Consider the following 13,803-nt stretch of genomic DNA (forward strand, 5'->3'; position numbering starts at 1 on the left):
TTTTCTACCTAGAAAAGACTACAGTCACAGATATAAATATAAACTACAATTCAAGCTTCGGCATGCATATAGGCAAGCATGTAACAACTAACTAAAATGAACAACTCATTACAAAATTTACAAGGCACTGTAACCCATCAACTTACTTACCCATCAACTCAAGATTTTACGATTCATACCTCAGCAAGCGGTGTACTTCCACTGTCACGTTGAAATGAAACCAAATTGATGCAACCATAACAATTTATTCAGCAACTTAAACAATCAGTCCGGTAACCAGGTCACTAACAATAACTGAGCAGTTCAGGTAACGAGCATGGTTTGTCACAGCATTCTGATGCCACTCCCCCCTGTCTCTTCCCCCGGATCCCCTCCAGCGCCCTGGCTTTACTCAGCCAAGGCCAGTAGTCCACTTCGTAGTCCGGTATACTGTTATACGACCTCTTCCCCATATCTTCATCAGGACACAGCATCGCCAAAGCATTCGCCAATCTTCGACCGCAGTAGGTTTGGTGAGTTGACTTGCTGGATACTTTGGACAATGTCGCTACCAAAATCAGGACAAGGATCACTTGCAATTTCATTTTTACTTTTTTGTGAAGATATTGTGACTCGTTGGAAGATTGTCTATGACTGTGCTTTGGGGTTTAGATTCCTCGCGTTTTATACTGAAGATGTCCTCATTAATATTCAAAATAAAGGGGTTTCTAAGTAACATGTAGGTGGTGTGGCCTCGCCTGTCAGTTCAGGTAAAGTACACCTGGATATTTTCACTCTATTGAGCAGAAAGCGGGTTAAAAATTATGATAATGTTGCTCTGATTTTCAAATTATAACCTTCATGACAATAATGTCATCATAAATTATATTGGAAATTAATAAATTATTATTTCACAGTAAACAAATCTTTTAAAACTTAAGTTTTATTGTATTATTTAGTTAAATGATGTGATTATGATGAAATCAATTGTGGCGATGACAATTCGTAATTTGATGGACATTCTATTGAATGAGGGTACCCTTAACAAATGTCAATTGATGGAACTACTGACACATTTTCATTTCTAATCGAGAATTTCGCAGAATCATGTCACAAGAAGAGTGAACAAGCATTATTTTGGTCTGCGTGTTCCATCGTCGACATCCTTACATTAAGTGAACAAAAGTCAAATGCTTGGTGCATTTGAATCAATTCTATAAATTGCTATAATTAATTGAAATAAATGCTTGTTTGGAAAAGTCAGATATGGTTATTTTTCTATGGAAAAGAATATTCTTGTATCAGTCTCATTACGCTGTACTTACACGCTGTACTTACGTAAGAAGTACACTATATTTGTATATCAAACCAATGTGATTTGTATGGTAGATAATTACAGAATTATCTACCATACAAATCACATTGGTTTGATATACAAACTCAAAATATTGAATAAAAACTTCAAGGTTTTCAATTATACGACAACAGACAGAGTGAAGTATAGGGAAAATGTTAAAATAACTATTCTATCTAACCTTACTTAACTAAGGTTAAATATGCACTATTCTTGATAGCTTAATACAAAGACGTACTTAATTTACGAATACTGAAGTAAAAGCTAATCTTTAACATTAAACTGATCATCTAATACACAGCTAAGAATGCAAATGGTTTAGTATTGTTTGTGCGTTACAATGTAAGAGAGGTTATACTGTAAACTGTATAATTTTACAACAGGGGGAGCTACTCTATTAGCCAGGCAAAATCGTTAAATTTGATACTCGTCGTAAATAGCGTTATAACCATGTAAGATTTCTATCGATCGTCGTTAAGGATGCACATTTTAATTTATTTGCGCAAGCACTGTTTATTCTGTGTGTTTTTACATTATAATCTTATTTATTTGGGGGTCTTATCGTGACTTTACAGTTAATTTTGTATAATTAATTGAGTTTTAAGACCAAAAAAATTTCTGCTTTTACGCGTTTTCATTTTGGTTTCAGTTCTTTTATAAGAAGGTTTTTAAGAAATATGGCGAGTTTGTTGCGTTGATTTTTCGTCACCTGCGCTCAGAAGTTGCCTACGATCGGCCAATGACTCGGCTAAATATAAAGTATGTATGTATGTATGTAATGTATTACTATTACTTAAAAAAATATTACCTGGCTCCCGCTACACTATCAATCAACTTCGAATAATCTCTCACGAATATAGCTAGCAGCCGAGATAGCATGTACCTATTTATTTAAATAGGTATATGGGCTTAACCACGGCTACGCCCGCGAATAAATTTCCCGAGGGAACTGTTACTTTTCCGGGACAAAATGTACCCTATGTCCTTCTCCATACTTCAAACTACATGCAAATTTTCAAGAAGATTGGTCGTGTAGATAGAGCGTGAAGAGGTAACAAACAAAAAACTTATTTTCGGATTTATAATATTATAGTTAGATAAGTTAGCTAACTTATCTAACTATAATATTATAAATACTATAAGTCTAGCGACCAGCTGGTCGTTAGACTTATTCTGAATCTAGCTACTTATGCTCCTACTATCAGTTAAATTAAGATACATACAACTCTTCGTATGTCAGCACTCAACAAAACGCGAAAATAAAATCAGTTGTTCCATACAAAATTTATGTAAAGCTTTCTTCTAGCGATTAATTCGGAATTCAGATCAATCTGTCTGCCACATTCCACACCGTTTTGGTCCAACAGGAAGCCATGAAACCCTCAATAGTTATGAAAACGACATTCGGCTATCACTCGTAAACAGTTAATAGTAACGATTGAGACTGTACAAAACGTTCACATTGACCGAGTTTATTAGTTAGTATATTTGTAGTATTAGTACATTATTAGTGGTAGATAATTATTGACTACAATCATTTTGTTGATTTACAAAGAGGCTTACCGTTCTGTGAATCAAAATTTCGTAGTTAATAAGTAAGAACTACTTTTGAGATGGTTATTTAAAATAATAAGATGCTACTCTTTAATTTTAGATCTCATTTTTTATGTTAATTTTATATATATCTCTCTCTCTGTATCGTAGATCAGAACATCGCTCGTAAATTTGAATTTTGATTTTGTACCTGGACGGACTGCCTGACGTTAACGGACCCCCTTTGAGAACTACGTTGTCTATCAACGACCAAGGCATTTTATTTCCTCGTCACCTCGCGTCTCGTACACGGGAGAATAATATGGTTGGTGTGGTCCTCTTTTAGAACGGGACTTAGAAGTTGTATTAATTACAATAGAACTAAGGGCCTGTTTCATCGCACAATAGTATGGTGCCACATGCAATGCCACGGCGACAAGCTCCGCTGTGTGTGAATCGCCTTACAATCCACCAATGTGAACCAGACGGTGTTTTATACCCGTAACGTTATTTCGGTAACTGCTACTATTTATGATCGTTTTGTAACACGAGGAGATTTTTTTCTGTCTACCACGATTAGGGTGTGTTTGTGTGTATGTTTGTTTTTTCTTATTGAGTTATTTGCTTGTTTATTTTTTTGTGAAAACAATTCCGAATGTAGCTGGAGCTATCGAGAAGGGGAGAGAACGTACAGTTATCATCACATCAAGCTACCCAAATTCAATGCTATTACTGTTTCATTGAGATCCATGCGGGCTAATTTGATGTGCGGTGGACTGTAGTCGGGCGATATGGAGAAGATTCAGGTTTTTACAAAAATGACATTTTAAGACAAGCCAGTAGACTTAGTTTAAGTAATTTTTTGACGTCAATAAGTGACGATCGTCATCCTAAATTGAATAAAGAATTATGAATTTGAAAATTTGAATTTGCTTTTATTGTGGTCTCTTTGACCACTGACTGTGGTCTGATTGCATTCAATGCATGACAAATATCATATCCGTGCAGTAAACCGTTCACAAGTTCTCTCGTCGAAAGCCTTTTCTGGGTGCACCTACAGGTCATGTCATGCTTATCATAATCATTGCATTGTCATCCAAACTAAACGTGTGTACAAAATTTTAGCTCATTCGCTTGAAGATATCTGCTTCAAAATTACAAGTTATTCCACCCGAAGTTATATAAGAGCTTGTAAAAAGCAAAACGCACTCTGGACAGTAACGTAATCACTCAATATTATGTATATGTATATGATGGAATTTGGTCAAATCTCTAATTGATTGAAAGAATAAAGCTGATCAGTTTTGCACTGACCTGCTAACCACTACCAAAGGTGGCTATTTCCACATACAAGCCACTGGCTAGCCTTTATTTAGATATGACCTTATTTGGAAGGCTATCGGTTAGTCTGGCGCCTTTTTATATCTAGCTTGTAGTTTCACCCAATTGGTACAATTTATGAAATCCTGAAGTCACTTTAGTGACAAATGACGATCGAAAATTTTAGTATTTTTTCACTGGTGTTTCTATTATAAATTTAAAATTTATGTCGGAATTTACATGGATCTTTGTGCTGACTTTACTTGCCGTAACTGCTTAGATCAATATTAAATTATTAATTTATAGCATAAATCTGAACACAAATTTGCAATCGCAAGCTCCCACACCCACATCCATTAATAATATTAACGTTATCAACAGCTTGCAAGATTAATGGTAGCATTGACAGTTTCATACACAATTAAAGTATTTCATACGTTTTCGCACAAATTAGCTCGTTCCGAACAATTATAGCGAATAAATTCAAACTGCGCAGATGTTCGCATCCGGCTTTCCGTAGCTGTTAACAATACCATAGAGTCTATTTTGTATAGTCTATGGCGTACAAAATGTCCGCCCCCAACTGTCAAACGTATCGAATTCGCGCGCGGTTTCTTTCTAATTCATCCTGATGTTTTGAAGCACCACAAAATATATAGTGTAAAGAAATGATACATTGTATGCCTATATACAATGTGTGCTAATGTTAGTGAATTCGATAAGTGCGCTGATGTTGTGAAATATTAGTTTTAAAACAATATTTTAACGTTTGTGTTGTTCGCAAGGTCCACGACATGCGCACAATACACACTTCGAAATACTTAATGACTTTGACAATATTATAGGTCAAATAGATAGCCTCCATCCATTCAAGATGAGACCATACAAACATTCCTTCTTCTTCCTCTTCTGCTCTTGGCGGTGTCATAACGTAAGTAGTATATTATGAAAATAAACTCACTAATAACTATGGATTATCCATTACAAATTTCAGGGTGGTCTTGGAAATACCGAGTGATTTTGGAAAATAATTCACACATTGACCAAAATAACTGATGAATGAAGAAAAGTGGATAAAACAAATCTTTTTCTGGCCTCTATTTTTTTTACATCAACACGCCCAAATATGCGGGATTCGCTCTAAATACGGCAGATAATTTGATCTATGAATAGAGTTAATTACGCCATTTATTTATTGTATCCATTTCGTAGGGGTCGCCCCTGTTTTTATTAGCAATATGCGCCCCAGACCACGTCAAATCAGGGGTGAGTTTATATGTCTGTTGATTTATACCTTATTGCACGAAAACATTTTTTGTCTGTGGCCAACAAAGGCGCTACAGTAAAAAAAAATGAAAAGCAATTCCTTTGCATTCGCGTTAAACTGGCATAAAATACATTGCAAATAAATATAAATGTTGTAATTGTACTTTATGAATAACTGGCTGGAATGAAAAACGAGATTAAGTCGAAGAAAAATAAAGTGTTCCGCGAGACTTAAGGGCAAGTTGTAAATGGAATTGGTATTAGAATTTGCGTTTAAAATGCTCGTTTATCATGGAGACGTTAATTTATTTAATAAATCAGTTAGTACTATTAGTCAAAGGCATCCCGGGATTGAATGGAAGAGCCTGGGGCCGGATGGCGGTAAGTATAAATGATGTTGTATGACGGTGATGGATGATAGATGCAATGTCCGACGCCCGTTTACGTCGTATTGTGGTGGAGTTAAGTATTTCTAATTGGAAGTCTCCAGATTGTACTGTTTTATTGATGGCTCGGTACTCTCTAGAGTTATTGATGTAATTTATATGGATCGGAAATTGATACCATTATAGGCTCGTAAAATTTATATCAATACGCTTTTTATTACCTAGAATAAAAATAAAAAATAGTTCTTATCAATATTTGTTTTTATTACAAAAGTTTGATTAATTAGAATAGAAATAGTCACTTGAGTCACCCTATTGATATGCAATAATCTATTTCAACGTAGCTCAATATTGACATGTCTCAATTTCACATCTATTGGCTCTGGATTAGTAATATTACTCCCTACATTATTACTTTGATTGAAATTCGAGTATTATTTTATAATCCCTGCGTGTTGTGTCGCCTTAACGCCACGTCCGCTACAGAACGCGCCCGCGCACGCTCCATACGGATTAGCGTACACATCAGACCCACGGAAGCCGCTAAAGCCTACATTCTAATTATAACCATCAATCAAATACACATAAAGTCCAAATTTGAATTTCAGTCCGGTTTCGCCGTAATATTTCGAATTTCGAAAACTACACATTTTTTGTCAATAAATTTAACGCAGCTAAAATGGACTTTATAACAACATATAACGGTGTTATTTTGTTTGTCGTTTGTTAAACAAATAGGTGTAGGACGTGCCCCTACGCGTGTCTACGCATAATATCATTGGCATACACTCTTATTGGTGATGATTTATCAACTTTGATTCCACAAGGGATTTTGGGCTTTATTTTTTAGAAATTAAGGTAGGAAGAGCTTGAAATTTTTTTCTGGATTGTGTTTTCTTTTGAGTGAAGTTTAAAAAGTCCTTTCACGGTTTGATCTTGGCAATGTACTCAGAAGTCTTGGAATCGATTCCCGGTGTCACATGGTATGTTAAAGAACGTGACCTAAAGCAATCTGGGTTGTATTGAGTTTATTTGCAAATACTTACTAACCATAATATTGGGAATACTTGAGGTCTCAAGTTGTTGACAGAATAATGAATGTGTAATGCACATTTCGTGCATCTGTTTTTTTATTTCAAAGACTTAAGTTGACTATATTGGATTGTAGTCTGCTAGAGTTTTCATTATACATCAAGCGTGTTATGAATATTGAAAAAAATACATTGAAATATTAGAACGAGACGTCTTTTTGAAGTTTCTCTCGTACATGTTTTTAATAAATCACCATTTAGTAAAGTATACTTGGAAGTAGACCCAAAAAGAAAGATCCTAGATCATTTTGATCTAAGTAAGTACTACTTAACTCGCGATTTATGTATTATCAAGAATCATCTATTTGTAATTTTCGTACAAGAAGAGAGGTCATGCTATGCTCCAAGTAGTGGTCTCAAAACAGACAGACGGAGCAAAGGACTTTGTTTTAGTATATGTAAGGACTAGCTTTTCGCCTGCGGCTTCGCCCGCGTGAATTTCATAGTAAAATCTCGGTCATTCTTTGAGAAAAACGATGAAGAGAGTATGTAAAATTTAAAATTTTATCAAGTCCCATACAATCTTTCACCCCCCTTTTAAAAGGGTTAAGGGTTAACTTACAGAAAAATCTGAAACACTTATTCATTAATAGGCATGGTTACACAATTTAAAATATTTTCTTTGCTATTAAAATCTAAGTGACTGCTCCCCTGCGTTACCAGCTGCCGTGTCACAAAGATAAACTGGAAAGGAAATAAGTAACCACTCAAAATATCATAAGCCCGAAGGCATATTCTATACATAAATAGGTCAGGCAAGTTTTCAACGAATAGGTACCTTCCGTCGTCATCGAAACTTAGCCCAAACTGTCGCCTTCACCACGAGGAGGTACTCCCAGCTTATGTTATTATAATAGTATAGGGTAAATATAAGATTAACTTTATTACAGAACTTTCGTTTCAGAAATGTTCGAAATATTCTATTTTAATACGGCAACCGTAACTGCACCTCAGGTTGAACAATTTTGCTAAGATTTCACTGGTTTGGTATTGGTTAACTTTTACTAAAACGCCATTTTCTTATATATTATAGAAGAGCTGTTGCTCGCAGCAAAGAAGACATGGGGAATAAAACAGATTTTTGAGAATCTCAAGATGTTTGTGAATATAAATATAATATAAATACTTATGTTAAAAATGCTCATTAGGCTGATCAACTTTTGTTAAGGCGCTTTTGTCATATCTGTTATAGTGTAGCTGATCTGTTGGAGTTTATCATCAGGTGTTCCATATCCTCGATTTTTATAAGTCTACAGAAAATTTACATCAGGCTGACCAACTTTTGTTCAGATGCTTTTGTTATATCTGGTAGGTATAGTGTAGCGGGTCTGTTGGAGTTCATCATCAGGTGTTCCATATCTTCGATTTTTAAAAGTCTGCAGTAAATGCTCATCAGGCTGACCAACTTTTGTTAAGGCGCTTTTGTCATATCTGTTATAGTGTAGCTGGTCTGTTGGAGTTCATCATCAGGTGTTCCATATCTTCGATTTTTAAAAGTCATCAGAAAATGCTCACCAGGGCGAACAATTTTTGTTAAGGTGACTTTTCTATATTTCCTACAGTTTATCTGGTCTTTATAGGTTCTGTTAGAGCTGCTCCAGTTTCCAAAATAAATTATACAACAAATAAAGTTTCATTCAAATCTGTCCAGTAGATCCAGAGATTAGCATGTGCAAACAAACAGACAGACTTTTTTAAATTCCTATTCTATTACTGATTCTCGATCAATCTCATTTTTTTTTTAATTTAAATATCTTCAATGTACAGAAACACTTTTTTTACTGTTTTATTATATTGATGTACGCTATTTATAAATAAAAAAGAACTTGAAGTTATCATCATAACACAGGCATATAAGAAAGTGTCTTATCAATAAGCAATATTTAAAAAGAAAAAAAATCGAACTGTAATTTATAATATTGTCAACGGATTGGAATCTTTCACCAATATCTTTCAACGACTATGACCCGCTGCCAAGCGCATCAATCATAGCTTATCGATACTAATTTATTTTGGGATTTATTATTTTTAGTCTGTCGACACAATAGCTATATTGTGGCGTAGGTTTAAATTTGTTTCAATTTAATGCCGGTTACACACTATCGATGGTCTCATGTCAACGGGATTCAAAGTAGGTGCATTGACATATTTTATTTCCCACAAGGAAAAACCAGCAGTGTAAATACAAGAACTCTTTGTCGATAGTGTATTATAGCCATTTTAAAACCAACAAATCAAACACTGAAGATGTTGATGACGTTTGTTTTAAGTTATAGAATAGCATTGCATTTTTGTCGTCGTCGCTTCGTAACTCCAAGCGTAATCATAACTATGTATTTATAAAGCCTATTATATTTTCCAAAGAGTGTGTTCGAATCTAGTGAAAACTGTTTTCAATGTAGCAATATCTGAATAAGGTCATTGACAAAGTAAATGCTACTTATGGCTACGTACTGGTCTGAATTAATATAATTTGTCTGTTGTTTCGACTCGAAAAGAAGAAAATGAAATTCAGATTAAGATTTCAGATGGTAGATACATATTGTTAATTAAATTCACTCGTGTTTGAGAAGTCTTTGGCATCTTTAATTATCATCACATATCACCATTTTGACACCCGTAACCTTTTTGAGTCAATAAACTAAACCAAAATTAAAATTTTGTACCGTTCATGCTAAAAAAATGTTGTGTCCTTATTTGTTAAATATGTACCTAATTATTTGTTAAATATAATATGTAACAAATAGTAAATACTTACTTGCGCAGGTAATTGAGTACATACAGACAAATTATCTGATAAATATATGTAAATGTGAAGCGTGGGACGCTCGTGGGTGAACAAATTGTTCATTTGCATAATGTTTCAATAATATTTTGTTTATTTTCATTCAATTGCCTCCGATATTACTGATAAATTCACGTTTGTACCTACACATGTATTAAATCTATCTATAATATAATTTTACTAGTGGCCCGTGCCGGCTTCGCTTGGGTAAAACCTCAATAAATTATACACCTAAACCTTCCTCAGGAATCATACTATTTATTTTAAAAATCCGCATCAAAATCCGTTCTGTAGTTTTAAAGATCAAAGCATACATACACAGATATACAGGAGAACAGTCAGCGGAAAGCCTACTATGTAGTGATCAATAATTGACAACCTCGGTGGCGCAGTGGTAAAGTTTTTGCCACTGAACCGAGAGGTCCCGAGTCGATCTCCAGTCGGGTCATGATGGAAAATGATATTTTTCTGATTGGCCCGGATCTTGGATGTTTATCTATATATGTATTTGTTATAAAATATAGTATCGTTGAGTTAGTATCCCATAACACAAGTCGCGAACTTACTTTGGGGCTGTCTGTGTCTGTGTGATTTGTTCTAATATATTTATTTATTATTATTTATTAATCAATGAAGACTTTTAAAATGTAATTGAATTTTATATTAGTAGTAGCTGTTACCCGCGACTCTACCCTCCAAAAAGTAACCTATAACACTTTCCAGCTCTCTATTTACTCATTTTTGTTGTGGAGATTTATGAATAAATAAATAAATATATTATGACAAATCACACAGATTGAGCTAGTCCCAATGTAAGTTCGAGACTTGTGTTATAGGATACTAACTCAACGATACTATATTTTATAACAAATATATATCAAGACCCGGGCCAATCAGAAAAAGATCATTTTCCATCATGACCCGACCGGGGATCGAACCTCTCGCTTCAGTGGCAAGAACTTTACCACTGCGCCACCGAAGTCGTAAATTTTAAGCAAGTTAAGTTTACATCAATATAAAAATAGTATAACTTAGGCTGTGCATGCAGTTTAAAATTTGGATCTTAAACTGAAGATGATAAATTTTCGGTCAAATTGCAAAAATATATTTTGTTACATTAACTTCATTATTGATGTAAGCTTTAGTTAAAACGACATAAACTCGCTCTAGTCACATAACATAAGATGTCATTTTGTGTGCATTTAGTAATAAAATGTTATGTCCTACATTTATCTCTATTAATAAAAAACGTTTATTGTTTAAAAATAATACAGCTGCATAACAAAGCCAATTAGCATTATATATTAATTCCTTTGCATCACAACCGAGACTCCAATTTAGTAGGAAATGAGCTGAATACAACTCAGCGCAATGCTTCATCCATTTAATTCTTCTTTCCTCTGAATAAAACATGACTTGCTTCCTTTATACAATTTCATTTATTGGTGTTGTAATGGTAAATTTCAACTGCTTTTTATTACTAGCTTTTTGCCTGCGGCTTCACCTGCGTAAATTTCCCACGGGACCAGTTATTTTACTGGATAGAAGGGACCCTATGTCCTACTCCACACTTGTAACTACATGTACCTGTGCAAAATTTCAAGAAGATTGTTTGTTTGTTGAAGATTGATTGTCTACAAACAAACAAATTTACTTTTGCTTTTATAATATTAAGACAGGATTAGAGATCATCAAATCAAATCAAAACATTTATTTCCCATAAACATATTTATACAATTAGCTGTTTTCAGAATGCAAAAACAAAAACACAAACTTCTCAATAACAACTAATTTAAAATAATCAATCTAAACTCTCGAATAGTTTATTCTCGAATACTAAGATATTGGACAATCATAGGCACTATTTGACGTCATATTTACAACGTTGTAAAATTAAAAATATAGCCGAATACGTTTGGATCGACGCATCAATAAAACAGTAAAGTTTGAAATAGGTAATATTAAAATTTGAAAAAAAAATATGCACGGACCTCAGTTTTTAAGGAAACTAACACTAGTTACTGTATATAAAAATAACTTTTCAATACGCAGTTTTTAACAAATTTCCTAAAAAAATTGTAAAGTTTCTCTACAATCAAGCATATATTTAATACAACTAGCGAGCTGTTCCGGCTACGCTCGTATAAAAGCAATAAATAATTTATTTTTCCTTAGGAAGGTTCCTAAGGAATCACATATCGGTGAAAATCGCATAAAAATCCGTGTGTCCGAGTTTTGAAGTTTATCGTGAACAGATAGACAGACACGGCAGAGGGCTTTGATTTATAATATGTAAGGAAAATATACCAAGAACACGGAGTAAATTGGTGTCTAGTAAACAGTCCTTTTGCCTCAGAACTGAAGGTAACGAACTGTAAGGGTGACTTGCACCGTCAACTTTGACGTTGATTTCAACCTGCGCGCCGTTTAGACAAAATGGCGTACTTTTCGTTTTTCTGCGCACGTTAAAGTTAACATCGATGTTAACTTTAAGATGTTGACGGTGCAACCCATCCTAACAATCGGTTCTTTAACACTTCGCTGCATCGAGACAATTTACAATCAGTATTTTTCTCGTAATTTGATTTCTTGTAGGATGTGAAAACTTTTGAAAGGGAAAGAAATAATACATACAGGTTTATACTGAGTACTAAAATTTTAATATATATATGCAGATTTTAATATATGTTTTCCCAACACGGAAAATTCACTTTTATTACAATTTGTAAAAAAAAGACAGCATATACGAGTAGCACTTAGAATAAGCATAATAACGTAAAACCACAATTTATGTATGTGTTTTGACCAAATTCCACGGGAATCCCTTAAGTACTTTACCAACTTACTTTTATTACTTTTGGATAAAAACTACCCTATGTTAATCCAAGATAGGTATCAGCTACCCCAACATCAAATTTAAAAAAATTTGCCTGGCGGTTTCTGCGTGAAGAAGTAACAAACATACTCACAAACTTTCTTTATAATATTAGTGGAAAGTGGGCTTTGCTTTATTAGCGGGTCATGTAATTTCTTAAGAGTTAGAATAAAATGTCATGCAGTTGATTGTACCTACCAACATTAAGATAAAATCTCTCCGGCATCTTCAATAAAATGCGCTAAAAGCCATGATGCGGAGGCGATCGGTCATAAAGTCAGATACCAGGGTGCATAGGTCAATTGACCTTGGCATCTGTTAGATAAGAAAGGTAAATCTAACAGGATCGCTGTAGGTTAAGTAAATTTACTAAAAACGAACATATGCTTAAGTCTACCCACGCTTAACCCAGTGGTGTTAAGTACAAAACGGTGCTTATTACAAGTTCTATGGTATTTCTCGTCAATTAAAAAGTGGGCTTATTTTTTTTCGAATAGAGATAAATATCATTTATAAAGATTTGATTATTTTACCCAAAAAAATAACGGTTTTACGTAATAATCCTACCAATGGTCTCACAGCTAAAGGGGTGCCGATGACTGTGAGAAGTGAAGACGAAAATGTATAAAAGCGGACCGCTCAACGGCTGGGAAAAACTGGGAAAACGGTCCTACCTAATTATTAATATATAAGTGTATATATTAAATATAAATATTATATAAATATTTTTTGTTTTTACAGGTAAATTAGCAACACAGCTTAGCAAGCATATACAGTTGTACGCAATAGTGTGGTAAGTTGTTATACTTATAATAGAATATAAACGTGAAAGAGGTTGACAAAAAAATCTTCTCCTACGTCGTCATTATTCTTCTAAATCCAACTAGACTCTATCATATCCCCGCGTGTTACCTGTAGCATCCACTGTGGCTGACATAGGCTGTGACACCCAATGTCCTCAAATCCACGTTAACAAAACCATCATTTTAAAAAATTCTGCTCGAACTGCAACTTTTCACAGAATTCATTGTAATTTCTTTAATCAAAGCAGCTACATTGCTTTTCATTAAAGTCTTGATTAAAATCCATACATAGGTATAATATTTTTTGTCCAATATAGGTACAATAAATTTTTTATCTATTAGACAATAAATACTGAAAGAAATCTTCGTTTCAACAACTTTTCAAAGCTTTTCTCTAATGAGAAATATGAA

General features: G+C 34.1%; 2 protein-coding genes and 1 long non-coding RNA gene across 6 annotated transcripts in view; 2 read left to right on the plus strand and 1 right to left on the minus strand.

The window, feature by feature from the left end:
* Positions 1-13,803, plus strand: part of LOC128673276 (netrin-B-like) — a 145,290-nt gene that overhangs the window by 19,144 nt on the left and 112,343 nt on the right. The window lies entirely within an intron of this gene.
* On the minus strand, positions 230-631 carry LOC128673290 (bombyxin A-1 homolog). The gene has a single exon (XM_053751043.1). The coding sequence runs from the start codon at positions 582-584 to the stop codon at positions 285-287; it is 300 nt and encodes a 99-aa protein (XP_053607018.1). The 5' UTR covers positions 585-631; the 3' UTR covers positions 230-284.
* LOC128673293 (uncharacterized) overlaps positions 13,330-13,803 on the plus strand; it is a 43,326-nt gene continuing 42,852 nt past the window's right edge. The window contains exon 1 of the long non-coding RNA XR_008405064.2: positions 13,330-13,382. This is a non-coding gene — a long non-coding RNA (uncharacterized LOC128673293). The remainder of the gene's footprint in view (positions 13,383-13,803) is intronic.

Source organism: Plodia interpunctella, chromosome 10, assembly GCF_027563975.2.
Source record: "Plodia interpunctella isolate USDA-ARS_2022_Savannah chromosome 10, ilPloInte3.2, whole genome shotgun sequence".
In the NCBI taxonomy this organism is placed as follows: Eukaryota; Metazoa; Arthropoda; class Insecta; order Lepidoptera; family Pyralidae; genus Plodia; species Plodia interpunctella.